The 26,490-nt window shown below is 41.3% G+C and overlaps 1 protein-coding gene across 1 annotated transcript; it reads left to right on the forward strand.

Annotated features, from left to right (window-relative positions):
• Positions 1 to 987: 987 nt before the first annotated feature.
• Positions 988 to 26,490, forward strand: pid1 (phosphotyrosine interaction domain containing 1). The gene is made up of 3 exons (XM_061681564.1): positions 988 to 1,156; positions 11,885 to 12,031; positions 23,945 to 26,490. The coding sequence occupies exons 1-3, from the start codon at positions 1,127 to 1,129 to the stop codon at positions 24,443 to 24,445; spliced, it is 678 nt and encodes a 225-aa protein (XP_061537548.1). The 5' UTR covers positions 988 to 1,126; the 3' UTR covers positions 24,446 to 26,490.

Genomic DNA, 26,490 nt, shown 5'->3' on the forward strand with positions numbered 1-26,490 from the left:
CATATGTGAGGACAAGGCTACTGGTTAATGTGAATATGAAATTAGTCAGATAACAACTTTGAATGTTGACGTGAATGTCTACATCTTCTATTTCCCAAGGTCGTGCACACCAGACACAACAGTTGGTTGTGGGAAAGACCTTTTATGGAGCGTTAGTCATGGGAACGGCCTCAGCGACCTCAGGCTTGGTCCAGATGTTCCCTGTGTAAACGGCCTTTTCTGTGGGACTCAGCCCACATTTGAAGAAAATTCAAATACTGTATGTTGTCCTGACCTCCGAGTTGTTGTTTGATGCATCCACAAAATGTAGAAATTATGAAAAGTGAAGATCTCGGATCATACTTAAACTGAAGGAATAGTAGGCTACCTGTTTTGATCACTTGGCACAAAGGGGAAAAATGCATACAAAAGAGTTTTCTTCTATTATTAACTTGCATAATAATTGTACTGAGAAGAAGAAGAAGAAGAAAAAACAGTGGACACGCAATCAAAACATCTCACTGACTTGCAAAAAAATGCTCAGTTAATTAATGATACCATTTGAAAAAATACACCAGAATTGTAGCCCATGTGTTTTTTTTTAATGTCGTGGTTTAGGTTGGGACAAAACAAAACTCATTTTCCACGTAAAATATACTGTAACTAACAACATCAAACAATTCTCTCAAATAAGGTGAACGTTGAAAGTGCCTTTTTTGACAAAGTAAGGAGTACAATGTCCAAATAATTGTTTTCAAATGTGAAGAGTGAAAGTAAAATGTGTCTGGTAAATAAACACTCAAAGTAGGCACAATCTACTTATGTACAGTAACTACTTATTCTTATTTCGTTACGTCTAACCACTGATAATCAGGTAAAGAAAAACAGCACAACTGACACACACACATAAGAAGCGTGGAATTTCCGGAGGTCTTTGGACGCAGCACTGCGAGGCGACATAAGAGACGAGCGGCGACTGCCACCTGCTGGCCAAGGACGCAACTGCCGTCAGGCGGAGCAACACATCGTTGGTCGCCGACTGGTCCAGGCTGAAGGAGGGCAGACAGGCGAGCAGATGTGAATCGGGCTACGACCAGAGAACAAGCTGTCGTCAAGACGGAGAGGAGAGCCTTTCATAACCGCTAATATGTGGCAACCAGCGTCTGAGCGACTGCAGGTAGGACATGGCGGCCGGTGAGGCGTTTACTGTCGACAAGGAGCCCAAACATGAAGATTGTGCTGTCTTTTTTTTAATGTAGGCTGATTCCCGTTGTGATGTGTGTGTGTATGCTGGTTTCTTCCTGCACTTTGACTTGCTACATATGTTTTAAACGACTCCATGAGTATCGACAGCCACCTTTAAAACGTTTAAAATGAGTCCAAAATGACCAAATTGTCACCCGCCCCCCTCCCAACTCGCCGCTTCTACGTCTTTGTATTTGGTGATACGTTTACGTGCAGCTACTCACAGTTCGCAAAAATGTGCACGTAGTTTATCCACGACGAAACCCACGCTGAATGTCCTACCCCCCCCCCCCCCCCCCCCCAATACAAACATTTCAGCGATTCCTAAAATAGTCATATTGGTACACAAAGCTTTATTATTATCCCCCCCCCCCCCCCCCCCCTCAAATGAACGTTATAACCTCAAGTGTGCAAACATGGGCCTTTCAACCTCAAAACGCCAGATGGATGTTTTTCATTCCTGTGTGAAACGGCAGAGAGGTGCCTGTGTAGGAAATGTAAAAAAAAAAAAAAAAAAAAATGCTCGTTAATGACACGTCGTTTGATAAGCGGGGGCCTTTCTTCGCGTCTCCTGCAGACATAATGCTCTCCAGATGTGGCCCTGTCGACTGGCTGCCAAGTCAACTTGCACAATCCTCTCTTCTGCCCATACATCAGCAAGATACAATGACGAATTATTAAGAGTTCCGTTTTCTTTTTAAAAAAATGATATATTTCAGAGTGAGCTGCACTGTGTGGCCGTTGTAAATGACACCATTATGCACATCTCCTATCATCCCTAATTTATTAATCGGCCCTCGAAATGGTTACACAACTAACCAGACATGCGTCGCCTAGCAACCGCATTCTTCTATAACTTCACGGGCTGTCATGTTTATGATGAAATCATCTTTTCTTGAGTTTAGAAACTGTGTGGACCTATTTTAAATGTTAATATTATCATGTCAAATTGTTAAAATGAGCTAATATTAACGATGGCTGTCGAAAAAAAGAGACCACTGCAAAATTTACTTTTTGATAATGTTGACATTTATACAGTAGTTATATGTTTGAGTAAAATGAACATTTTTGTTTTAGCACATCTATGAAACTCAAGGCCCAGGGGCCAGGTGCGGCCCGCCACTTCATTTTATGTGGCCCGCGAAAGCAAATCATGTGCGACTATGTCATGTTTCTTGCAAAAAATCTGTTCCAGAGTTGCTGATTGTCTTCACTTTTCATAACATTAATATTTTGCTTTGACCAGTAAGTAAAGATTTGAGATCCAAGAGCTAGATGATGGCAGCTCCACTCACTTCAAAACAAGCAGCGGTTTAGTAGATAGTGAACACTTCTTTAAAAAAAAAAAAAAAAAAGAAGAGGCTTCAAGCTGTTTATTGTCACTCCCAGTTGAAGTTTATGGTCAAATTTAACATAGAACAAAGAAAATTATAAGTTGTGTCTTTAAAATAACCACATCACTTTGAAAGTCTGCTAGCTTAATGCTAACACACAATGCAAAACGCCATAGACGGGCTAACAAAAAAAGGATATTTTTGAAATCAAAGAGCCAATGTTTGTGTTAACAGGACAAAATTAATGTTTTAAAAAGTTGCAGGTCACTGTAAATAAGTGTAATTTCCCCCATAATAATCCAAATCGATATACCGCATTTTGAAAAAGGGCTCTCCAAAATTTCTTGGACACCATTTGAGGAACTATGGTACTGCAGATTCTTTCATTATGGCCTCCTTTCTAAAACATGCTTATATAGCGGTAGCAGTGCTAAATACAAAGTTATGCAGCGTTTCCAATTAAGAGCATCTAAAGAAGGGAAGAACCATTAGACCCACATTATAACTAGGTGCAGTAGCAGGCTCTTGCCTGTTGTGTACCCATGGCGATAGCCCTAGTTACATTGGTATCTTTCACATCGGTTTAGTCAGGGTTGATGGGGATTTCTGCAGAACCATCAAGTAGCTGGTTGGTCTCGATTTATTTAGATCGTTTAGTCTTTTTTTCCCGTTTTCATTCGCTATGACGTACATCTATATTCTAACTGGCTTTGCTCCTCTGTTGCCAAGGCAACATCTGATTTCTTGCTGCATAACAGTCTCATGTTTAAGCAAGAAAAAGAGATAGATAGCGACAGCAGGGACAGGGTGAAGAGATGCAGGTTGTGGCAAGAGTTTCTGAGAAAAGACAGAAAACTGTTACAGGATCCATCAAAGTCAGCATGTTGGAGTACCGGTATTTATTAATCTTTTGGATTTCCCTCCATTTTCTTTATCTTTGAAAAAAAAAAATTAAAATCATCATCCTCCTGCCATCCTACACTAACTAATCTTGGCACAAGTGCACACTCGGATGAACACAAAAACACACAGACAATGTTCTTTTTTGAAAAGCCCTGTGGCGAGCAAGCGTGTATTTTTCTGTGTCAGCAACTCTTTCTTTAGCCTTGGTTTCCACGTTTTGACATGTAACTATGTGTGACTCTTGACAAACAGGCCTTTGCTGAGAAAAAACAAACATAGCTCAACTGATTGGTTTCTATTGTCACCTGCCTTTGCTTTTTATTTTGTACGTATGCGTCCTTGTCTTTATTTGCCCATCAATTGTGTATGTTGTCGTTATATTGAAAAGGATTTAAAACAGTAACAAAATGGGATGCCACTATACACATGCAGCTGCAGTGTCCCTATAAATAAAAACATATGTTCACATTGGGTCATTGGCAAAGCATCTGTCAATGCTGCTAATCCATCTCTAATTTTCTCCACATGATGATGCATCAGAAAGAAAAAAGAACCTTGAGTTAAAGATTTTGGTCAGCTCTTTACTCTGTGTCTTCAGTATGGTGTGACATGACATAGTATTTGCAAAAATAACCTCAAAGCATGAAACTTAATCAGTCATAATTTGTGGTATTTTGTTCTCATTGTTAAATGGTTCTGAAATACCGGTAGTCTGTTCTGCAGCACTTTTTGGCACCGTTTTGTTGTGATACCGACTAGACACACACCAACATTACGGAGGAATACAAGTTGTCTGTCCGTCCATTCATCTAGCTCCTATACCGCATATCCTCACTAGGGTCGCGGGTGTGCTCATCTGACTTCAGACTGGTTACCAGCCAATTGTAGGGCAACCCTTGACACTCACATTCACACCTGAGGACAATTTAGAGTCTTCAATGTACCTAACACGCATAGTTTTGGAAGAAAATCCACAGGGAGAACATCCAAACTCCACAGGAAGGCCGGGTCCCGGATTCAAACCCCCAACCTCAGAACCTTGAGGCTGATGTGCTAAAAACTCAGCCGACGTGCCTTGTCAAAGGCGTCTTCTGCTCGTATTGTGTTGTTAGTGGGGCTACAGTAGTTTTAGTACTATCTTATAGTCCAAAAATGGAGGGATTCATAGCCCTATTATGAAAATGTGGAGATAGAAAAACATTACTGGTTCCCACTATTTATTTATTATTATTATTAGGTGTTCCGGGCACGTCCCACCGGGAGGAGACCCTGGGGATGACCCAGGACACGCTGGAGAGACTACGTCTCTCTGCTGGCCTGGGAACGCCTTGGGATCCCCCCGGAAGAGATGGATGAAGTGGCTGGGGAAAAGGGAAGTCTGGGCGTCCCTGCTAAAGCTACTGCCCCCGTGACCCGACCTCGGATAAGCGGTAGAAGATGGTTGGATGGATGGACTATTATTATTATTATGTTCTTTTCTTTTTTTTTTTTTTAGGCCCTTACTAATATCCCAAATAACAGGTGTTCACTCTTAACAGATTGTGCGCACTGTTGACAACAGGTGTCAATGTGGTGTATACCGATGTATTTTAAAAGAGGGTTATGCGCTGTAGGTTAGACTGATGGTTTTCACCATGGAACATTTTGGAGCGGACCGCAAGTGCAATATAAAGTTTGAAGTGATGGAATGATGAGCCTCCAATGATGTGAGAATTGGGATAAAGTTGATCTCCCTCAGTTTTCAATGTATTTCCTCTTGTAAAATGTCCTAGGAACAGGCAGATTGTGACACTGTCAATTCCTCCCCTGCAACAGACTGCAGGAGAGCATCCTTCCATCCTCCCATCCATGGGTAACTTTTCCCTCATAATGGGTAGCTCTGTCCTTCTCTACCTCTAAATATTTTTGTTTGCTCAGGCTGGTGAAGAACTGACGATTGTAGAAATAGCACGACCAAGAACATGATGGTGCTAGCTAGTCAGTCGCACAGATTGGATCTGATCAGGCTCGTGTGTCCAACGCAGTGTATTGAAACTGCAACTGACGATTATTTTGACAATTGATGAATCTGTCAATCATTTTTTAATTCATTGTTAAATCGGATAAAACAATCTTTTTTTATTTATTTTTTATTTCCATCACTTTATTCAAAAACAGGACAATTCAAACTGAATTGATCATGATTCAGTTCATGGTTTGGTCCGTAACCTGTCAGAAAATAGGCCAAAATGTTGACCATTGTTTTTCCCAAGAAAAATCAGATGCAAATGCAAATGTCCTTTTTTGATTAAACACAAAGATAATCATTATGCTCTCATGGATGATTACAGAAATCAGAGAATATTAACGGTTGAGAGGCTGAAATTCCAAAGATTTGGACAGTTTTAAGTGAAACCATATCTCTAAACTCTTGATCGATGATCAAAATAAATGTTGAATAGTTTGATAATCGATTAGTTGTTGCTTAATTGGCTAATATTTGCACCTCTACAGTGTATATAAGTGGGGTGACGATAGGTGCTTAGTGGAACATCATAGTAGCAAAGTAGCTCTCCAATGAAATAAGCAACATTGCGCTATGGCACAGTTCTACATGCTGACATAGTGACATTATCCGTAAACTACAACAGCTGCTTAAATTCCTGCACATTCCTCCATAACACAGAAGTGACAATTCTCTGTTAACCAGTCAAAAGACGGCTACATGTCGAGTGTCACCCTACAGAAACCAATCACATCCATAAATACATTTTCGAACGTGCTTGTCCTCATTAGAGGCACATATAGACAAACAACCATTCACTCACATTTACACCTATTGACAACTTAGAGTCATCTGTTAACCTGGAAGCATGTTTTTGAAATTTTTGAGTACCCGCACAATGCAGGCATGGGGAAAACGTGCAAACTCCACACTGAACCCAGAAGCTCTTGAGACGCTAACTTCTGTTCCACCGTGCTGCCCAAATAGTGACGTGCAATAGCAGTACTGCAAAAACGTACCTCAACAAAAAGCCTGCTTAAAAGTGGGACAGTGTGGGTCGGATGTTTCGGAAGCCTTTAGATAAGGAAACCGACCGAACAAAACTAAAACCAAACTGCTTGGTGGAAATGAGGCTTTTGTGTCTACTCTTGCAGCCACGCATGATATTATAGACTAACCCGGCAAGAATTTAGCGTAAGTGCAAGTGTGTAAGATTCATATGCAACTATTGTAAACAGGCACAGTTTAAGGATGAACCAGCCAAAAACCTGAACCAGATTTTCTTATTTTCTTACGTTTGGGAGCATGGAAGCACTATTTTCAGTAAAACTGTTTGTTACAGTGACCACAGCATATTCACTCATATTGAGTGAATGTGGTAGAGGTGGATTACAACCCCATGCTTCTAACCTTGAGATCGACCTGGGAAACTCTTTCCTCTACTGTCCCGTTCCCTGAGGGGGATAAAGGATAAACCTACCATCTGTTACTGTTAAAGTCATCACTGCAGGAGGCAGAAGAAAATACTCTGAAAGATTGCATGCCTGTTCCTTCCTTGAAGAATGTCATCCGAGTTCAGTGTCTGCATTTTAGGTGAATAATTTCCTTTACTAGTATGCATTCCTATGTTCGTAGACATCTTTGAAACAATACTTGTCTTGTTGACTCTTTGATCTCACAAGTCAGCCAAAATGGTCTCACACCACTTAGCTTGTTTGCTGCTTTAGAAAAAAATATTCTGAGCCAAATAGCGTGGGGTATAATTTATTAGGAGTTTGGACTCCAGGATAAAAAATATAGGCTTAGTCATAAAACATGATTAATGGAATTTTCTGAAAAGGCACATGGTTTGGCACTTCAAAGCCTAAATTAATCTTTCCTAATTCCAAAGATTCACACAAATCATTTGAACACAGGCAGCAGTTAAGTCAGTGTGAAAAGTCAAGCATCATTTGCATCAGTGATGGCAGACATTAATGTGATGTGGTAATAGATTAACAGTGTTTGATGGCTAAACTTGAAAGACGACGAACCCATTTGAATAAATACCGTAATTTCTCGTGTATAATGTGCATTCCGCCCCCGCCCCCCCCCCCCCCCCCAAAACAAAATATCTAAAGTTGATAGAGCGCATTAAACATAGGTATAAGGAAAATGAAAAAAAAAATTGTGTAAATGTATACCAGTACCCAGGGGGGGTTGTGAAAAGGTGCACTTTCATTCCAGTATGATATGTAATGTCTAACGTTACAAATGTGTATATATATATTTTCGCCGGTCACCCCATCCATGAAATTCAAAATATTGGAGATTTTGTTCTTGATATGTTCAGATGGGAATATAATTAGAGATGTCCACATAAATTAGGGTGACGAATGGTCGCAACTTTGTGACATTAAGCAACGTTAAGCTTTTTTACATTGAAGCATGGACTGTCCCGACATGAACGATAAGGAAATGCGGTGTGCATTATGCATAGGAAGAAGGGTTTTCCTGATTTTTGGGGTCGATTTTGGGGGTGCGAATTATAGCGACTCCAGAGCATATTATTCATGACAAATTATGATAATACATACAACAACAAAAAGTACATAATACATAAATTAGATTTGACCGTTGAAAATAGTTGGCTGGATCTTCTCATTGATAATCTTATACTGACTGCGTGAAGTCATTGTGTAAGATTTTGGATAACTTCATTTCTATTCAGACTCCCATTCCAGTAAAAAAAAAAAAAGGGTAAACTGAGCTGAATGGGACCTGTAAATGTTGGGCACGTTTCCGAAAGACACGACAGCCAATAAATCCATGTACGGATGGAGGACCACAGAAAACCCAGAGTTTGGGCCACCTTTGGAGTTTTGGACTCAATTTACAGTTGTGAAATATTGTTAAGCTTCTCCCAGTAGATTTCTCAGGGATATACAGTGTTGAGTAAATTAGATTTGGGATCACATTTTCATTTTACAGTGACACTTTGATCAGTGTGGATTAGGCACCTGAAACGAATTCAGATTACACAAAATAGTTGCTGAAATGCAAATCTCAAAACAGAGCTTTTGTGTTTTCTAATCCTGGCTGAGGTTTCTGAGGTTTCCTTGTGACGCCAGCCATTGTGTATTGTAGCGTGCAGACGAGACCCTTGTCTCGCAACCAGTCCCGCGCTGGTCTGACAATGGAGTCTGTCACTAACTCCAAGTCTGAATCGAAAAGAGAATCAATAACTGTCATCACTTGATGAGGGGACATTGGGGATATGAGAAATGCAGTTAAACAAAGTCAAAATATGATGAATACAATTCAGAGTGGCCCTCCACTCATGCCTTTTGCTCCAGGTAGGGGGTGGGCAATCTCTCCTCCCTTCAGTCCGTGCCCGGCTCGACCGCAGGAATGTGAGCCGCTGTCAGGAAGCTGTAAAGTGCTGACGCGGAGGTCAGCAAGCATTTACACACATGTGGATTTACTTTCACAACTTTGTCAACTTTTTTCTCCTTTTCCTCCATCTGCTCCTTGCACTTCTTTTTTTCTTGCTGTTATGACACGCGAACTTCCTTTATGTTTTTTTGTTTTTTTTTAAAAAAAAAGGTCATTGCACGGTGAATGTGGCTTTGGCCCTAGCACTGGTCACAGGATTAGGCATATTGTTTTTTGTTATGAGGTGGTAAAAGTGCTAAGAGCAATTCCTACTTTAGCAGATAAATACACATATTTGTACCTGATCTCATGATTTGTTTGAGTGTAACCACCACTCACAGCATTGACTGCTTGTAGTGTTAGCATTCAGTAAGTTACCTGTATATAGTATCATCATTGGTTGGTTGACCAATGGCACATATGGTACAATGCACCAAAACCTTTAAAGATATTCAAATGATAGTGTTGGCATTTCCAACCAACTAATAGAAATGGTTGATGCCAGCTAACATGTGTTGACAGCCTTTGCTCTATGCATTTTCTTTGCATTGTGCACATTCAACAGAATTAGTCTTGAGTGAACAAAATAAAAAATTACGGGTATAGGTGGTGTTTTTTTCTGATACTTTCTCAGTTAATAAAAATAAAAGAAATAATAATCAATACTGGTATATCCATTGATTCATGAATCAATTCATTAATGGTTTAATTGCAGAAACTGTTATGGCCGCCTTTGTCCCAAGTTCTCAAACCAATTCTGGCGGAGTGTTAGTTAGCTCACTCTACAGTCATTGTGAATAACACCTCATAGGATAGATCATTCTTTTGGTGCAATAGTTACTCCCCTAAGGTCTGTGCAGCTGTTTCAAAATACTTGATTTAGCAGGGCCAATATATAGTGTAGGTCACACTGCAAAAACTACAGCCAAAGACTCACAGATGTACTGTACCTTCCATTGGCAGACAACTGACAGTTGGCTTGGTGCGGGACCTGTCTGAACCAGCTCAATATTGTATATTAGCGCAGTATGTTAATTTTTGTTGACATAGTTTTTTTGTGAGGATTATTAAAGAAACGGAATACAGAAACATTTCAAGTAAAATTTGAGTTTCTTGGCAAGCCTTTGTTGTTCCCCTGAGAAAGATTGACTTTCTCAGGGGTTTCTCAGGGAACGGTTTTCGCCGAGCTTTTACCAACAACCTGCTCAAGTTGTGTTGCCTTCAAATGAGGTCCTTCAAGATGTTATTGTTGTTTTTGATAAGAGGCAGGATTATGCAAAAAATACTTAATCAAAGGGTGGGGCAAGAACCTATTACATTTTGGTGCGACGCTGGATAAAGATGGAGGTGTTTTTATGTTGCAACAGTTCCCTTGATTTCACTTAATAATTCATGAATTTGAATGCCAATAATCAGTGTGTTCAATCAATTAGTGATCCAAATGAGGCTTTCGGAAAAGTTCTGCACTCAAGTGAGTGCCATTCTATTCTGGATTAAGCTTTACAGATTTTTCATCTTCTATTTTTTGTAGTATCGGTTTATTTTCTTATTTGACTTGTTGCTCTGACCATTTCAAGAAATAATTTCCACGAAGAACAGACACGGGGCCTGTGCCATTTAGTTGGGCCTGGCCTCAGGAAACCGTCTGGAGGAGCAGAAAAAGGCAGCTTGCCTGTTGTATTTTTACCGCATGTGCAGCACTCGCTTTATCTGTTCTTCATGTTCCACTTTCTGTTGCAAAAGCCTCCAATCTGCTAATGTTGTGCAGTGGACATTCGGAACCTGCCCAGAATTCATTCCAGGAGGCACCTTGACCCCTGATTTGTTGTCAGAAGTAAGAAATTATAGAAGTTGACTAACATTTTAAACTAACATTTTATGTGAGTGCAACTACAACAACAAAACAAACAAACACCATAACTGTTGTTAAAGTTATAACATGATGCAGCTTTCGTTATCCATCCTTTTTAGTTTTGTTGTCCTGACCATTTTCCTCTTGGCCTTATCATCACAGGAACACAAAAAAGTTTGTTTTTGATCAGATGATGATTTGAGCTCTGGATGGATAGATAGGTTAGACTGAAATCCCCGTCGACCGTGATGTTTGCAGATGACATTGTGATCTGCAGTGAAAGCAGGGAGCAGATGGAGGAACAGTTAGAAAGGTGGAGGCATGCACTCGAAAGGAGAGGAATGAAGATTAGCCGAAGTAAGACAGAATATATGTGCATGAATGAGAGGGGTGGTGGGGGAAGAGTGAGGCTACAGGGAGAAGAGATAGCAAGGGTGGAGAACTTTAAATACTTGGGGTCAACCGTCCAGAGCAATGGTGAGTGTGGTCAGGAAGTGAAGAAACGGGTCCAAGCAGGTTAGAACGGGTGGAGGAAGGTGTCAGGTGTGTTATGTGACATCCTCTGCTAGGATGAAGGGAAAAGTTTACAACAGTGGTGAGGCCAGCCATGATGTACGGATTAGAGACAGTGGCACTGAAGAGACAACAGGAAGCAGAGTTGGAGGTGGCGGAAACGAAGATGTTGAGGTTCGCTCTCGGAGTGACCAGGTTGGATAAAATTAGAAAGGAGCTCATCAGAGGGACGGCCAAGGTTTGATGTTTTTGAGACAAAGTTAGAGAGAGCAGACTTCGATGGTTTGGATACATCCAGAGGAAAGATAGTGAGTATATTGGTAGAAGGATGATGAGGATGGAGCTGCCAGGCAATCGAGTTCGAGGAAGACCAAAGAGAAGGTTGATGGGATGTTGGTGTTAGAGAGCAGGATGCAGGAGATAGGCTTGCATGGAAAAGGATGAAACGCTGTGGCGACCCCGCAGGGGACAAAAGAAGATTTGAGTTCTTGATTCTTGTCCTTGAAAATTTGAATTTCAAGTTTTTAAACCATGTAACCATGAACAGGGTCAACTGTGTTATTGGTTATATTTATTTGGCCTCTTGTTGGGTGGCAAAGAGTTGTCTAGTACACACTGAAAGTTTTTAAAAAGCCTAACCTTTTCCCTCTTTCTGATCAGCACTTTCAGAGCATGCTGAAGACTAAGCTGAATGTGCTGACGCTGAGAAAGGAGCCGTTGCCCACGGTGATCTTCCATGAGCCCGAGGCCATTGAACTTTGCTCCACCACACCGCTTACGAAGAACAAAACCCATGCTGGATACAAGGTAAAATCACATGAAACCTTATAATCGCCAAATCCAGTCTTTTCCCTGAATACTAAATCTATAATAGTATTACTCCAGTCATAATCCAACTTTTCTTCTGGACACACTCGTTCTATTCATTTCCACAATGTACTTTATCAAACCTGCTACTATACCTGGCTATTACAGTCTGATAATTTAACATGCTTTAATGTTGAAATATTTGTTCTTGCAGTGTAGACACAGTGCTCCACGCAAGTGACTCTGACACAAAGACGCATATGAACAAATACTTCTTAGCAATTTAGAGGCCAAAATAGACTTCAAACAACATTACCTCAAACTTCCTTAAATTCAAATGTGGACATGAAGTGAAAGTCAGCAGGAAAGCGCTTGACATGCACCGCACACACTTACTAATGAATGTACACAGACTGTCATTGTGATTTTAAGTCTGTGAAAATATTGCTTCAAATCAGATATGGATTTTTAAAAAACATATATTCTGAAAATCCGCAGTAGAAACCTTTTTGTGTCGTGACTTCACAAAGTAGTTTGCTTCCATTTTTAGTCCAAATTCGGACTCCAAAACACGATGGCCCAAACTACTTCAGAAATGAAAGAGATGTGAATCTTCACCGTAATTCTTCATTATTCTTCATTACTTCAGCTGGCTGCACCTGCACATTGTATTGGACCTGTTATGTATATAATTTGGCAACTGCTGTTTTTTTAAACGGCGGCACGGTGGTCGACTGGTGAGAGCGTCTGCCTCACAGTTCTGAGGACCGGGGTTCAATCCCCAGCCCCGCCTGTGTGGAGTTTGCATGTTCTCCCCGGGCACTCCGGTTTCCTCCCACATCCCTAGTGAGGAGAAGCGGCTCAGAAAATGGATGGATGGACGGATGTTTTTTCACACTTGCTGCTTTATTCGCTTTGTCAGCAAGTGTAATTATTGACGATATTTTCCCGACAGCCTCCCTTTCTCAGACTGCAGAGCAGAGTCGACTTGGTTTTTGAGTGAGTAGGTGACCGGCGGCGACTTGTTCCTGTTGGCCACTTTAGCTCTTCTACATAGGCACTAATGTTATCAGTGTTAAAGGGCAGGATTATTATTTGGCACTTTTAACACTCAAAGTCAGTGTTATTCATTGACGTAATGTGTCAAATATGCCATTATTTATACCCAAATTCAAATAATGTTTTTAATAAGCAGAACTTTGATGTCGCAAAGTCATGGTAGTGTGCACATTGTATCACATAGTTGGCTCTCATTGCCATGAAAGAAGATAAATATTGACGTGTCGCCTAGGTGAAGGCTGAACATAGCTGGACTTGATAGCCTCGTGTGAATCCCAACATCCACTTGTAGCCTCTGAGCTCACGGCTCTTTCCAGCATTGTAGAGGATGCCAAGCCACGTTGCCGTGGATACCACTACCACTATTTAGCAGAGCACCAGTCACATAAAAGTAATCTCTCCCATCTGTTTGCGAAACCTCCTAAAATGCGAACTGGTCTTCCTCACCGCCTTCATCTGTTGGCAGGTGTAACATCCTGTCTGAGTCACTACCTGCCTGTCTGCATATCTGTCTGCCCATCTGCCAGAGTGTCTCCACTTCCAGACATTATTGAAATGAGAGAAAACTGAAGAAACAATAGCGGCTTTGCTCTCCACGCCGTCCGCCCTGCTGACATTTATACGCTACAGTACAATATGACACCATTTATTATCCTGACAGTGTTTTATATTCTCTCTTATGCCTCCTTCATCCCCTCCTCCTCCACTTAGTTCCCTTCGAGCCCGCAGTGTCAGTTTGCAAACAGAAAGGCTGGCTGAAGACTGCTGACACGATGCCAAAGCTAACAGCTAGCATCGATCAAATGCCACCTCTCATCTGGCTCGCTGCTGTTAAAGCAGTCCACTTCACATCCATTGAGACACACTGTGATCCTTGTCACTTTGCAGCTATGTGAGAGTTGCAGTCAGAAACTAAGAGTAATATAGACCAGTTTGATTTGGTCAAATGTTTTTTTTTTTTTTACTCCTTTAATTGTCAAACTTGGTTTGATTGATTTGCATTACTCTCGACTTTGTGTCTGAAGTATAAATAGGCTGAATGAAACATACATTCAGTGGTCACTGCAGTATGCACATATCTGTGTCACTGTGCCACATAAATCTGTCAATGGCAGCTCCAGTTCTTCCATGGAAACGTCTGGTTTAGTTGCCCATTCAGAATGTACAATCCTGATTTGGCTTGTATTGGCGTCATGTATTGACCAGTTGTGATAGATGTGTTAGCTATTATTATTATCAATTAATTCACCAAAGGAGCGCCACAACAACGTTAAATGGCAAGTATGGTGAATTTTATGACTTTTTATTACACGCAAAAAAAAAACAAGAACACTTTGTATTTAAAAGACATGCTTTGTGTCCAGATCCACCCTTTCAGTACCAGAGTCCCAATGGTAGCTTGGCAAGAAGTGATGCTCTCCAGTTAGTTTGTTATTTTGGTAACTTTCACATTTTTGACAATGAAATAAATTACAAGCTAAACTAAACCATACTGGACCGCTTGGTGGGGATGTGGTTTACCACCGCACATTGCCAACAGCCTTCCAATGAAACATCAATCAACTTGTTCAACATTTTCATCCATTCCACGGAGGATAGGCCTGCTCACTGACCTGAGGTTCTGGACAAAATAGATTTTGGAATCACAAGATGCAGTATCCTGATTGAGAGTGTCACTCTACTTGAGTGACATTTGGAAGTGGAAATAATTGTCATACCTCAAAAAGACTCATCGTCATTTGACTGTTAAGCAGCTGATTTTATACCACTCTTAGCCATCAGCTTGGAGCCTGCTGTTGCTGCCATTTTCTACTTGACATTCTGATTCCATTCACTGAGCTGGACAAACAATTATCTGTAGTTCACAGGACAAACGGTGATGGCATGCAGCTGATTAATGGCCTCATAGATTGGGGGTGAAATAATTACAGCTCACAATATCTTAAAGATAGAATAGCCCCAAAAAAAATGCACTTTTGAGCATTAGGTTCCTTGTGTGTAATAAATTATGCAACAAACTATTTGTCCACAAACGTTAAAGATGCAAACAAGAAATGTGTATATGTCTTTACCTGGTCACCAATCAACTTACCTAGAAACTACACACAAATTTGTGGGTTAGACCAAAATGTATCTATAGAGTAAAGACATTATGGAGGGTACCATTACTGGAATAGTATATAGATTCCCTATGCTATAGCTGACTGTATTTAAGATGTGTATATAAAAGCTTCTTTCATTTAGACTGAGTTACGACTGATTTGACCTAAACCAAAACACTCAGACTAAGCTTTGCTCTTCACACATACACTCTATTCAATGTGCGCGCACACACACACACACACACACACGTAAACACACATACATGCAAACACACACCGCTCACATTGCTCTTCCTTCTTTGCATACCTTGGCAAGTGGAGCCAGCTGTGCTGTGCTGATTCAATAAGTTTACAGGAATGTTAACAACCTCCTCAGGAATGCTGCATTCCCAAGCCGTGGATTCCCAGTCATGTAGGGGGATCCAGACAGGGGCCTTCTGAGGGAAAATGTCAAGATCACCTTAGTCTCTGACAGTGCAACATTTGTGTTGTGACCTTTTCGTACACTGGTTGTGCCAATTTTCCTTTAAGATATCCAATTAGCAGTTTATCTTAGGCTGTTTAAACAGTATACATGTCACTTTGGTCTTGTGTCTGAAGTGGTCATTGCAATTCTAGCGATGCAGTCTGCCACCTTCATGTACAGTAGCTACAGTTAGTTTTTCTTGACCTTCTGTATGATGTTTGGTGACACCAACACTGCTAGCTGCTGTCAGAAAAAAAGAGAGCTGATTTCAAAATATTTCTGTACTGGTACATTCCATTGTTAAAAATTTTATTGGTTACGAAATAGTTGACTAACTGTCCATAATATAAAATTTTTGGACAATGGGAAGAAACCAACAGGCTTTATCACAACAAATATTTCCTTCTTACAATCAAGGAAATATAAAACATATGTGACTTTATATTACCATAACCATTTTGCCTGTGTGAAATAATCAGCAGTTAAAGCTTTAGTATGTAACTGTTGGCGCACCCCCCAAGCTCGGATTCTGCATCACAACAAAAGAACAGATCCGTCGCTTCAATATGACGGAGGCAATGCGTGTTATGCCCCTTATATGTGATTCTACAACATTTTGAAGGACATGAGTAATTTCCATGCTGTCATAGCCGTGCTGTCATGTGCAGTGCCGGGCCAGTGCGGGAAATGAGTAAGGCATTCACTAAATACGAATAAAAAAAATAAGATACTGACAAATACAGCAAAATGTTAGAGAAGCTGAATGGCTTAATCAGCATTGTGTCATCTCCTCTCATAGTGGCTTGGGTGAAATTGCCTCTTTTTTTTTTTTTTTTTTATAACAGAAAAGTTGGGGATTATAGCTTTAAGGCGCCAACCAACACATTTGTGTTTCAAGACTTTCAACACGTGTACTCTGTACATTCCCTTTTGGAAAAACATACATGATAATAAAATAATGATAAAGTATCAGATACTCTTGACACTGAATAGTTGTTTGTTCTCTGGCCACTGTGTGTGAAATTGCCATTGCTGAAACATCCTTCAAATTGTAGCATGTTCCCAGATTTGATCCTATACATGGTTTTGTCAAAATCTCCTACCTCCATTTTCTCATCTCAGTCCTTTTTCGCTCCTCTGCTGTGTGCACAAGCCTCTCTTCAGGGTCAAGTATTTGCTCATTGGTTCCCAAACCTCACCTTTCCCCCCCCCCATCATTTCCTCTGTTCCTTCTCCACTGATAACTGAAACAGCTGTGCTGCACCTTCCATGCCTTTGCAAAAGGCCAAAATGTTCCTGTCTCTCCTCCTCCCAGCCAGCTCACAGGACTCCGGATGTTTGCTTTGTCTCCCTCTGTGTATCCGTTGCTTTCTTGTCATACTTTGCATTTGTCATCATCATCTTCACTTTCCATCTTGAAATAACAACCTTCACTCACTGTCCTTCCTGCCCTGCATCTGAATCTGCCTGTATGGTCTTTGTCCATTATTACTAAATAAATAGTTATTTCTCCTCATATTTCATGTGGTCTCTGGAAATGTGAGTATTGAAAAAATTAGAGGATTTCTAGTTCATTTGAACTGTGACAAGGATGAACTGTCATAACTAGTGCTCGGACCCGCACCCTGAAACCCCATTTGCTGTTCGCATTGACAGAAACGAATGACTATAGCAAATCACGATCGAATCGTTACTTGTTGTACTATTCTGAAATTATAGTCCAACAAATGAAAAGTCCAATTAAAATATTTGATAACTATCTGTTGAACCGGTAAGAGAGTACACTGGCACATTTTGACTGTTGCGTTTTAGCTGCCGTGTCTCCGTACAGAAAAGTTTTTGTTTTTAGTTTAAAATGGCTTACTTTAACCAGGATCCCTCGCTGTACCTTGGCTACAGGTAGAATCTGGAGTCTGTTTTCCTCTCATCAATACCATAAATCCTCGTGAAGAGGAGCAAGCTGTCTCCTTTACAGCTAACCTGCTGGCTACTTAGTCTGCTGGCTAGCTAGCCTCTTTAGTCATCTTTCAAACTCTGTTGAATAAATGCTTTCCCATTCAATCTGCAGTGGTCGCCCTCTTCAGCAATGGCTCCTTTGCAGCTTCCATTGTGGCACGTCTATGTTATCTGTGCAGCTCATTGGAGAGCTAGCCTAAATGCAAGTGGAGACCCCTTTTTTTATGGAGATCTCAGTGAAACTACAATGTGTACATGTGCAGAAGCGATGCATATTAAGTCAAAATGGCGGCGGTCGTAAAACAATGGAAGCGGCAGCATTGCAGCACTTGTCAGAATAATAAAGTAAGAAGTATGTTATTCTTTGAGTTGTTTTTATTCAAATGTGAAGGTTCTTATTTGGGATTAGTTTTTTTCATGGGGATTCGTGAGTCAACATGAATCACCTGAATCAGAATCAGAATCATCTTTGTTTTCCAAGTATGTAAAAAAAAAAAAAAAAACAACAACAATGAATTTGTCTCCAATAGTTGGAGCCAAAATATACTTTTCGGACAGAAAAACACAATGCGGAGAGTCATTGAGCAATGAAAGGTTACCGGTAATGCTGATCCAATGATAACTGAAGAAGATGAATCACCTTCATTGTCATGAACATGCATGGATGCACACAAAAGTTGTTCTCTGCATTTTACCCATCACAGTGAACACACGCACTTGTTAGTAGAACACACTGGAGCAGGGGGCAACTGAAGCACCCGGGGAGCACTTCAGGGTATCAGTGTCTTGCTCAAGGACACCACAGCTGTGAGTCTGGGGGATGTTGGCAGATGGTCCGGTCAGGGTCTTGAACCTAGGTCCCCCATGGTGGCAGGTGATGATCTTAACCATTGGGCCACAACTGCCCCTGTGCAAATGATGCATAGTCCTCAAGCCAGTATCGGTCAACAACAGATATGCAAATAGTGCAGAGTGACGAGACTACTACAGCGAGTGCAGGAATAATATAGTAGTGTCTCAACAGAGATTTGCAAAATTGGCAGCATGTTACAACGGAATTGTAAGTCAACTGTTTAAGTGGTTGATGGCAAGAGGGAAGAAGCTGTTGGAATGGTGATCAGGATGTGGAGTTGTCCAAGACAATTTTGCATGCTCTTGTCTTAGTTCTGGCAGCATGCAAGTTCTCAAAGGTGAATAGGGGGGTACCGACGATTTTTTTTCGGCAGTCCTGACTGTCCATTGCAGTTGGAGTTTGTCCTTTTTTGTGGCCGCACCAAACCACATAATGGATGAACACGGGATTGATTCAATGACTGCTGTGTAGCACTGCCTCAACAGCTCCTGTGGCAGGCCGTGCTACCTCAGAAGCCGCAGGAAGTACATCCTCTGCTGGGCCTTTTTGAGGATGGCATTAATTGTTGGTCTCCCACTTCAGGTCCTGAGAGACTCTAGTTCACAGGAACTTGAAGGTCTCCACGATTGACACAGGGCAGTTGGACAGCGTGAGGAGCAGTGTGGGAAGGATGCTTCCTGAAGTCCACAATCATCTCTACAGTCTTGAGCCTGTTCAGCTCCATGTTGTGTCGGCCGCACCACAGCTCCAGCTGCTCAACTTCCTGTCAATACTAAGACTCGTCACTGTCTTTGATGAGACTGATGACTGTGGTCTTGTCTGCAAACCTCAGGAGTTTGACAGCTGGGTCCATTGAGGTGCAGTCGTTCGTGTAGAGTAAGAAGACTAGCACAGAGAGGACACATCCTTGGGGGGCCCTGGTGCTGATGGTGCATGTGGATGAGTAAGTGTCCCCCCAGCCTCACCTGTTGTGTCCTGCCCGTCAGGAGGATGTAAATCCACCGGCAGAAGGCAGGCGAGACGCTGAGCTGGAGAAGCTTGGAGGAGAGTAGTTTGGGAATGATGGTGTTGAACGCAGAGCTGAAGTCCACAAACAGGATCCTCGTGTAGGCCCCCACGGCGTCAAGGTGTTCTAGGATGAAGTGCAGTACCATGTTGACTGCGTCATCCGCAGACCTGTTTGCTTGATAGGCAAACTGCAGGGGGTCCAGCAGGGGTCGTGTGACGCTCTTGAGGTGGTCCAGCACGAGGCGTTCAAAGGACTTGATGACCACTGATGTCAGGGCGACTGGTCTGAATGACTACAGACCAGAGATTGCAGGTTTCTTGGGGACTGGGATGATGGTGGAGCATTTTAAACAGGATGGTACTTCACACAGTTCCAGAGATCTATTGAAGATCTGGATCCACAGAGACTTTAAGGCCGGATGGGGACACTGATTCGTTCGTAGCTCTAGTCATAACCATTATCAGTAATGACTCTGCTTTACATGCACGATTGCAGTTGCTGTATTCCATCCATCCATTTTCTGAGCCGCTTCTCCTCACGAGGGTCGCGGGCGTGCTGGAGCCTATCCCAGCTGTCATTGGGCAGCAGGCGGGGTACACCCTGAACTGGTTGGCAGCCAATCGCAGGGCACATAGAAACAAACAACCATTCGCACTCACAGTCATGCCTACGGGCAATTTAGAGTTTCCAATTAATGCATGTTTTTGGGATGTGGGAGAAAACCGGAGTGCCCGGAGAAAACCCACGCAGGCACGGGGAGAACATGCAAACTCCACACAGCTGGAGAAGCTTGGAGGAGAGTAGTTTGGGAATGTTGTTGTTTCAAATCTTAGCCCACGAGCCTCGCGGCCGGGGATTGAACCCCGGTCCTCAGAACTGTGAGGCTGACGCTCTAACCAGTCGTCTACCGTGCCGCCCAGTTGCTGTATTAGTTTATTTATTTATTTATTTTTTAAATATTGTGTCTATTTAATTCAATACAGATCGGTGATTCAATACAACAGTCATGTATAGTATATTGTGTTTTTGTATTTGTATTCAGTTTTTTCTTATTCCTCATTGTGTGTTGATCTATCAACAGTATCTTTCTGTCTGTCTGTCTGACTCTTTGTCTGTCTGTCCTTCCCTCAATCCAATAATCCATCTCTCTATTGTATTATGCTATGCCTGCTGGATATAAATAGTACAGTATTTGTTCCAATTTTATAATGAATTATGATGTATGTCTGTGATTTACGCTATATCATTGGAAGACAATTTTTTTTTAATGAAAAAAAGCAGACTGTAATGCCTGTTCTACAATGCATATCATTTAAGTTGACTGCAAGTCACAATGTACAATGTGAAATGGGTGGATCAATAAATGTATTCAATCGTCACAGTGTGCAATGTAACATTGAATTGTAGTTACAACTGAGTGAATTTAAAGTATGTGCCTGACCACAGTTTTTGAGTTACGATGGCCGATTTTCCCCGTAATTGCACATCTATTTTTGTTTTTGTTTTTTTTTTGTTTAAGAGAGAGAGAAAATACAAAAACACGACAGCAGAAGTACTGTATTTTTCCTGGTATGTCCACAGAAGGGATTGACTCGTTAGGTAGCGGCGCTGTGTATTAACATATAAACCATCCAATGATTGCATAAACACTGATTGGAAAAAGTTGTCAAACAGAAACAAACACCACAGAACAGAGGAAGAATTTATGCCAACTGAGTGTGAATACACGTCCATGCGCGCAAAGTCGAGGTGACATTTGTTTAGTTTCCTTGCCCCTCAAGGATGCCTGTTTTTCTGAACATGCTCCGTTTCTCATCCACTTTGCAGCGCTCAAGGCCCCCTTACCTCACAGTGTCTTCATGCTGTCTTGAAATCACATGCACTCAATGTTTTAACTAAGTTCGACTGTTGCAAACTGGAAACAATTAGCTAAATGAGGAAGTGCAAAACAGTATAGAGGATGTGAGGATAAATGAAGTGAAGAGGTGGGAGGTGATGTGTACACTGAAGAAACCAATATAAGCGAGAGTGGGAAAAGTTATGAGAACAGGAGGCAACAGAGGAGAAACACATGGAAAGTTGAAACAAATGGGAGGACTCTTTAGCTCGCTGAGATGATTTAAAGATGCATGCCTGGCCTTCAAACAATTGGAGGACTGCCGATGTGTGCTGGTTGGTGATGGATTTAGGGTATCAACTTTAGCCAGAACTTGTGATGAAAGCTGCAGTCAAGCGACTTTGTGGTTTGAATCACACAAACTCCTCCAGCAGAGGTTCCTGTTGTTTTTAACTCTGAATCATTTGCTTTTTCCGTTACGATTTGTAACTTCCTGACACACACACACACAGACACTTGGAAAGACTTGCACACAATAGCTGCTAAACTGTTTTCTTGACATGTTATGCATAGTACGACATAACGTGTCAAATATATTTAAACTAATTCCAATGATATTGCAATACTCTGCTGGACAATTTCCCTCAACACCTAAATTATGCTATTCATTTTAATCTGAAGTCTCATTATTTTTACACAGTATTTATTTTGGCCTCGACATAATATTTTGGAAGTATGTGGCACATTAGATAGCCTTTTCTTGTGCTTGTATTTTGAATGCCAACACAATGAAAAAAAGCAATGGTCGTACTATATTTTTTATAGTTTAGTTTTGGCTCTGCATTGTACCCTAATTTAGAAGATAGACTTCATTTTGACTCATAGTAAGTCGTGTGAATTCACTCATCTCAAACATTTCCCACCTACCTTTCGCCTGAATTAAGAATATTATTCATAAGGTAAATTAAGTGAAACGACCTCGAACAGAACCAACTGAGACACGGACCTGGTTCACATGAGAAAATGAGAGCAAATGTCTGGGGAAGACAACACCAACTGCATGTTTGACCTTCAACCCTGCAAATGAAAAGCTCAAATCAAACTGAAAAGCAGACAATCTGAATGAACTTTAAACAAGATATTCAATATCAAAATAAGAACCTAAGGAAATCAGCCCTCATCTGATCATTGGCTCTCTCATCATGGCTTCTCTGTCAACGCTGCTGGGCATGATTTATTTCATGTGGCCTTGAAAGCCTTTGGAGTGTCAATAAGGCAAATGATTGTCTTTTACCAATTTTGAGACATTGCATTGAGCTTTCACATTTGCTGTACAACTTTCAACTCATACATATACAAACTAACTGGCAGCGACTGCTAATCCACACATCCTTCTATAACGTTCAGTTCCTCCCTTGAAGGTAGATTTTTGTTTACCTGGAAAGTAGTGTAGTAGTTTCTGGCAAAGTATTATATGATGTTATTTATTTAGCAAATGGCTAAAGTACTATGTTTTAATCCAATCCTTGGGGTTAATGTATTCCTGCTGTCATGAATTTTCATACTTTCTGAGATTTTAAGTTAGTTTCTTCCTTGTTCATTGGTTGACAGAATCACACACCCAGCGACTGGCAGGTTGTTATAAATGCTTTCTTGAAAGATCCTATTCATTTTAAGACATGGTGGAGAAAAAGGGGTTTGCCCTGGCAGCGGCAGACTAAACATAACCTGTGAAAGCAGGAAAGCATGTTTTGAATAAAACCAGACACGGGTGTCTGCTCTCTTTCATACATGCTGTCAGTCTGACTTACAGTAGAATTGTTTTCTTAACATGGACATTTACTGATTTAAAAAAAAAATAAAGTAGGATAGCCTCTTGAGATGTCATCATCTTGTTTTTAAGGTGCTCCAAAATATGTAATATTTTTTTTTGTTTAAGGGAGAACAAAGACTTGCAGGTTTACGCCAGATGTCCATCCAAAGTATACAATTTCATCGTACAATACAGTAAAATTACATGTGCCATCTTAATATCCTCACATCATCTACAGCTATGTGTCAAATATGATACAATTTTGAAAGAGAGAAGTATCCCCCAGTTCCACTATAAACACAGACGGGAGTAAAAACTATTTGAATATTTGGCTCGTCAAAGGCTCCTCCTCTGTGTATTTTTATAAAGCCATAAAGAGTAGTGTAGCAAAAGGGCACAAGTGAGCCATTATTGCTGGGCTGTTCTCAGACTGGCTGAATTAACTATCTCAATCTCCTCAGTCTGTTGCGGTCCTGGTATGCGGTGTTGTTTTTTATGTTATTCTATGGAGGCTGTTTCAACCAGTGTCGAGCAAAATACCTTTTCTCTCTGGGTATGAGCATAGACGGCCTTCCATCTGCGAAGGGATTTTCGTATTTTAAGTTACTTTACCTTAAGTTGATCTATTTAGCGTCTTCCGTAACCTCTTTATGCCTTCAATATTCATACTGGCTTCCGGAGACTTGCAGCAGTTTGAGTTTGTTTGTCAAGCCTCCCAAGATGTCTATGTGATTACATCTGGTTTAAAAAAATGCATTTTTGTCATCTTCTTGAAAATGATTAGTCTTATTAATGCAAAGTAATTTTGTTTCCTGCAGGTAACCTACCTGGGCAAGGTTACTATTTCTGGGACCAACTTCTTGTCTGGCTGCACAGAGTCAGCAGTGGTTGGTCTGGTGGAGCATCGTGCTCTCACTCACCAGCAGGGTTCATGCCCCCCTGGCAGCTCTCTACTGGAGATACGGCCCTTCCAGGTACGTCTCCACCACCTGGATGGGCACGGGGAGGCCTCAGTAACCATGGACACCTACCAGGTGGCACGGATTGCATATTGCACAGCCGATCACAGTATCCGACCCAACGTCTTTGCCTGGATCTACCGGGAAATCAACGATGACCTGACCTTCCAGATGGACTGCCACGCCGTGGAGTGTGAGAGCAAGCTGGAGGCTAAGAAGCTAGCGCACTCAATGATGGAGGCTTTCCGCAAGACTTTCCATAGCATGCGCTGCGATGGCCGCATCCACAAGAGTGGCTCTTCGGATGAGTTTGCTGAGGATTCATCTATTCCAGAAGACTCAACCCCAGACGATGGTTGAACCGACGCTGATTGAACCTCCTGATCCCCATTCTTACAAAACAAGGGGTGAAGGGAAAGACGGACAGATTAGCTGCTATCTCACATTATCCCCTTTTGCGTTCATTCTGACCATTAGCAGACGCTAAGAATCAACTCAACTGGTATAGTAATACTTCAAAGATTTATTGTCCAATGAAAAAGCTCCCTTTAGGTCTTTGTGGGTGAAGTCATGCTGAAGAGATTGTCCAGATATTTACATTACCATTCTCCACAAGGGTCAGTCTTGCACCCAGCAGAGGCACTTGTCTGTGGTTGTTAAAGCTTTTCTATCTATGCAACCACAAACTACAATGCCTGATCTTCAGACCTGGTCTCAAGAAAGCCTATTATTACTAGGTAGGGACACAGCAGAAATAGGCCTTTGACTATTTTGGGCCGCAATCCAGAGTTTATAAGACTGTTGGAGCGCATTGATTCTATGTGCTTGCATAATGACTAGAAAACCTTCATCTTTGATAAAAGCAAACAAGGGTACACCTGAGTATCACCATATCATCTTCATGGTACCGTCTGCAGCTCCCCCAAACTACAGGTATTTACTCATATGGTACTTACAGTAGGTATGTCAGTACATGTAGGACATCCACAGAAACGTAGGTAGATGATCTCAATAGGCTGATAGCTGGAGCTTGTCTCTGAGATGTTAATCATTTATGTCAGATTTTTTTTTTTTTAAATACCAAATTTCAGGCTTAACAGTGCCTGTCAGATTATGTGCCTCAATTTCATCTGCATTTGTTTTGTCTAGGACCTGATTAGTACATGTGGCTGAATGTGTGTGCCATCTTACTTTGTTTATCTCTGTGGTTAGAGATGATTGTGTACAGTACACAAGTGCTTGTAGCCTGTGTAAAGTAGAAAAGGATAGATGCAAGAGTAAAATTAAAAGGATACTGTGTGAACAGTTTGAGGTGAGGACTTCCAGCGGGCAGTCGAGCAAGGTACTGTGACAAATTGTGGCCCTGTATGAGTCTTACCATGCAACCAACTGGCCTTCAGAGATAACTGCTCAGGTCTCCTGGCCTCTGAATGTTTGAAGAGTCCAAAAGACTGCTTCTTCACACCACAGTCCCCTACGAGTTCCTAATGCCATCAGAGACAGCTCTAATGGAGCGACAAAAGACAAAATGCCTGTTTAAAGCTACCCACCTCCAGGACTGACAGGCATCAGAGCTGTATGCTACTCTTCTTTTGTTGGGACTGTGACTGTATTGAACAGAAGATCGGTGGATTTGGTCCTCCCACCATGGATTTCAACAGAATGATAACAGATTTGTTACACATCCTCACAAGCACCCTGGAAACAGGACCTGGCTCAGGCAAGGCTCCCACAAACGGTTGGGTGAATCAAGGCTAACATGCACACACTCAGCCATACATCAAATTCTTCATACTGTATGACATGCACATTGCATTGAGCTCACACTTAATAAGCTCATGTAAATAAAATGTATCACTTTCCAAATATTACAGCATAAATGTTGATAAATATTTTAAATGAATAAAAGCTGAGAAATATTGTACGATAAAGAAAGTGTTATAAAGCCTACTGTGAATCATAAGTGGAGAGCCTGATATAAGTGGTTTGTGGGTGCGTGTGTAAGTGTGTGTGCGCGTGCGTGTGTGTTCGCCCGTGTTAGATGAGATTGAATGGTTGGAAGAGATGTGTGCAGAATCGAGGGGGAGAAAACTAGACATGTCTGAAAGCTCCGACTTGCTTTAAATGTTTAAAAAAATGTTACTTAAGTGTTTTCTATAGTGTCTGCAAAGATCAAGAAACAGTTGCATATAAAGCATTTACAAAGACCTGTCGTGTGATGGTGACTTTCTGATTCATTGTTTTTCTTTTTTAACTCCGCTTGGTGTGAAGTGGATTAGTAGATACCCTTGTTGTGGTTGTCATGGTTTGGGTTGTGTTGAGTTTTGGTCCATGTTTGTCGTGTGCTCATTTAGTTATTGTGTCCACTCGTTCTCGTCAATCTACCTTGTGTCGACCAATCAGCT

Source organism: Phycodurus eques, chromosome 7, assembly GCF_024500275.1.
Source record: "Phycodurus eques isolate BA_2022a chromosome 7, UOR_Pequ_1.1, whole genome shotgun sequence".
Classification (NCBI taxonomy): domain Eukaryota; kingdom Metazoa; phylum Chordata; class Actinopteri; order Syngnathiformes; family Syngnathidae; genus Phycodurus; species Phycodurus eques.

Coding starts and splice junctions, on each gene's coding strand:
- pid1 (XM_061681564.1), top strand. CDS start 1,127: ATGTGGCAACCAGCGTCTGAGCGACTGCAG. Junction 1,157..11,884: donor CAGCGTCTGAGCGACTGCAG/GTAGGACATGGC, acceptor CTTTCTGATCAG/CACTTTCAGAGCATGCTGAA. Junction 12,032..23,944: donor AAACCCATGCTGGATACAAG/GTAAAATCACAT, acceptor TGTTTCCTGCAG/GTAACCTACCTGGGCAAGGT.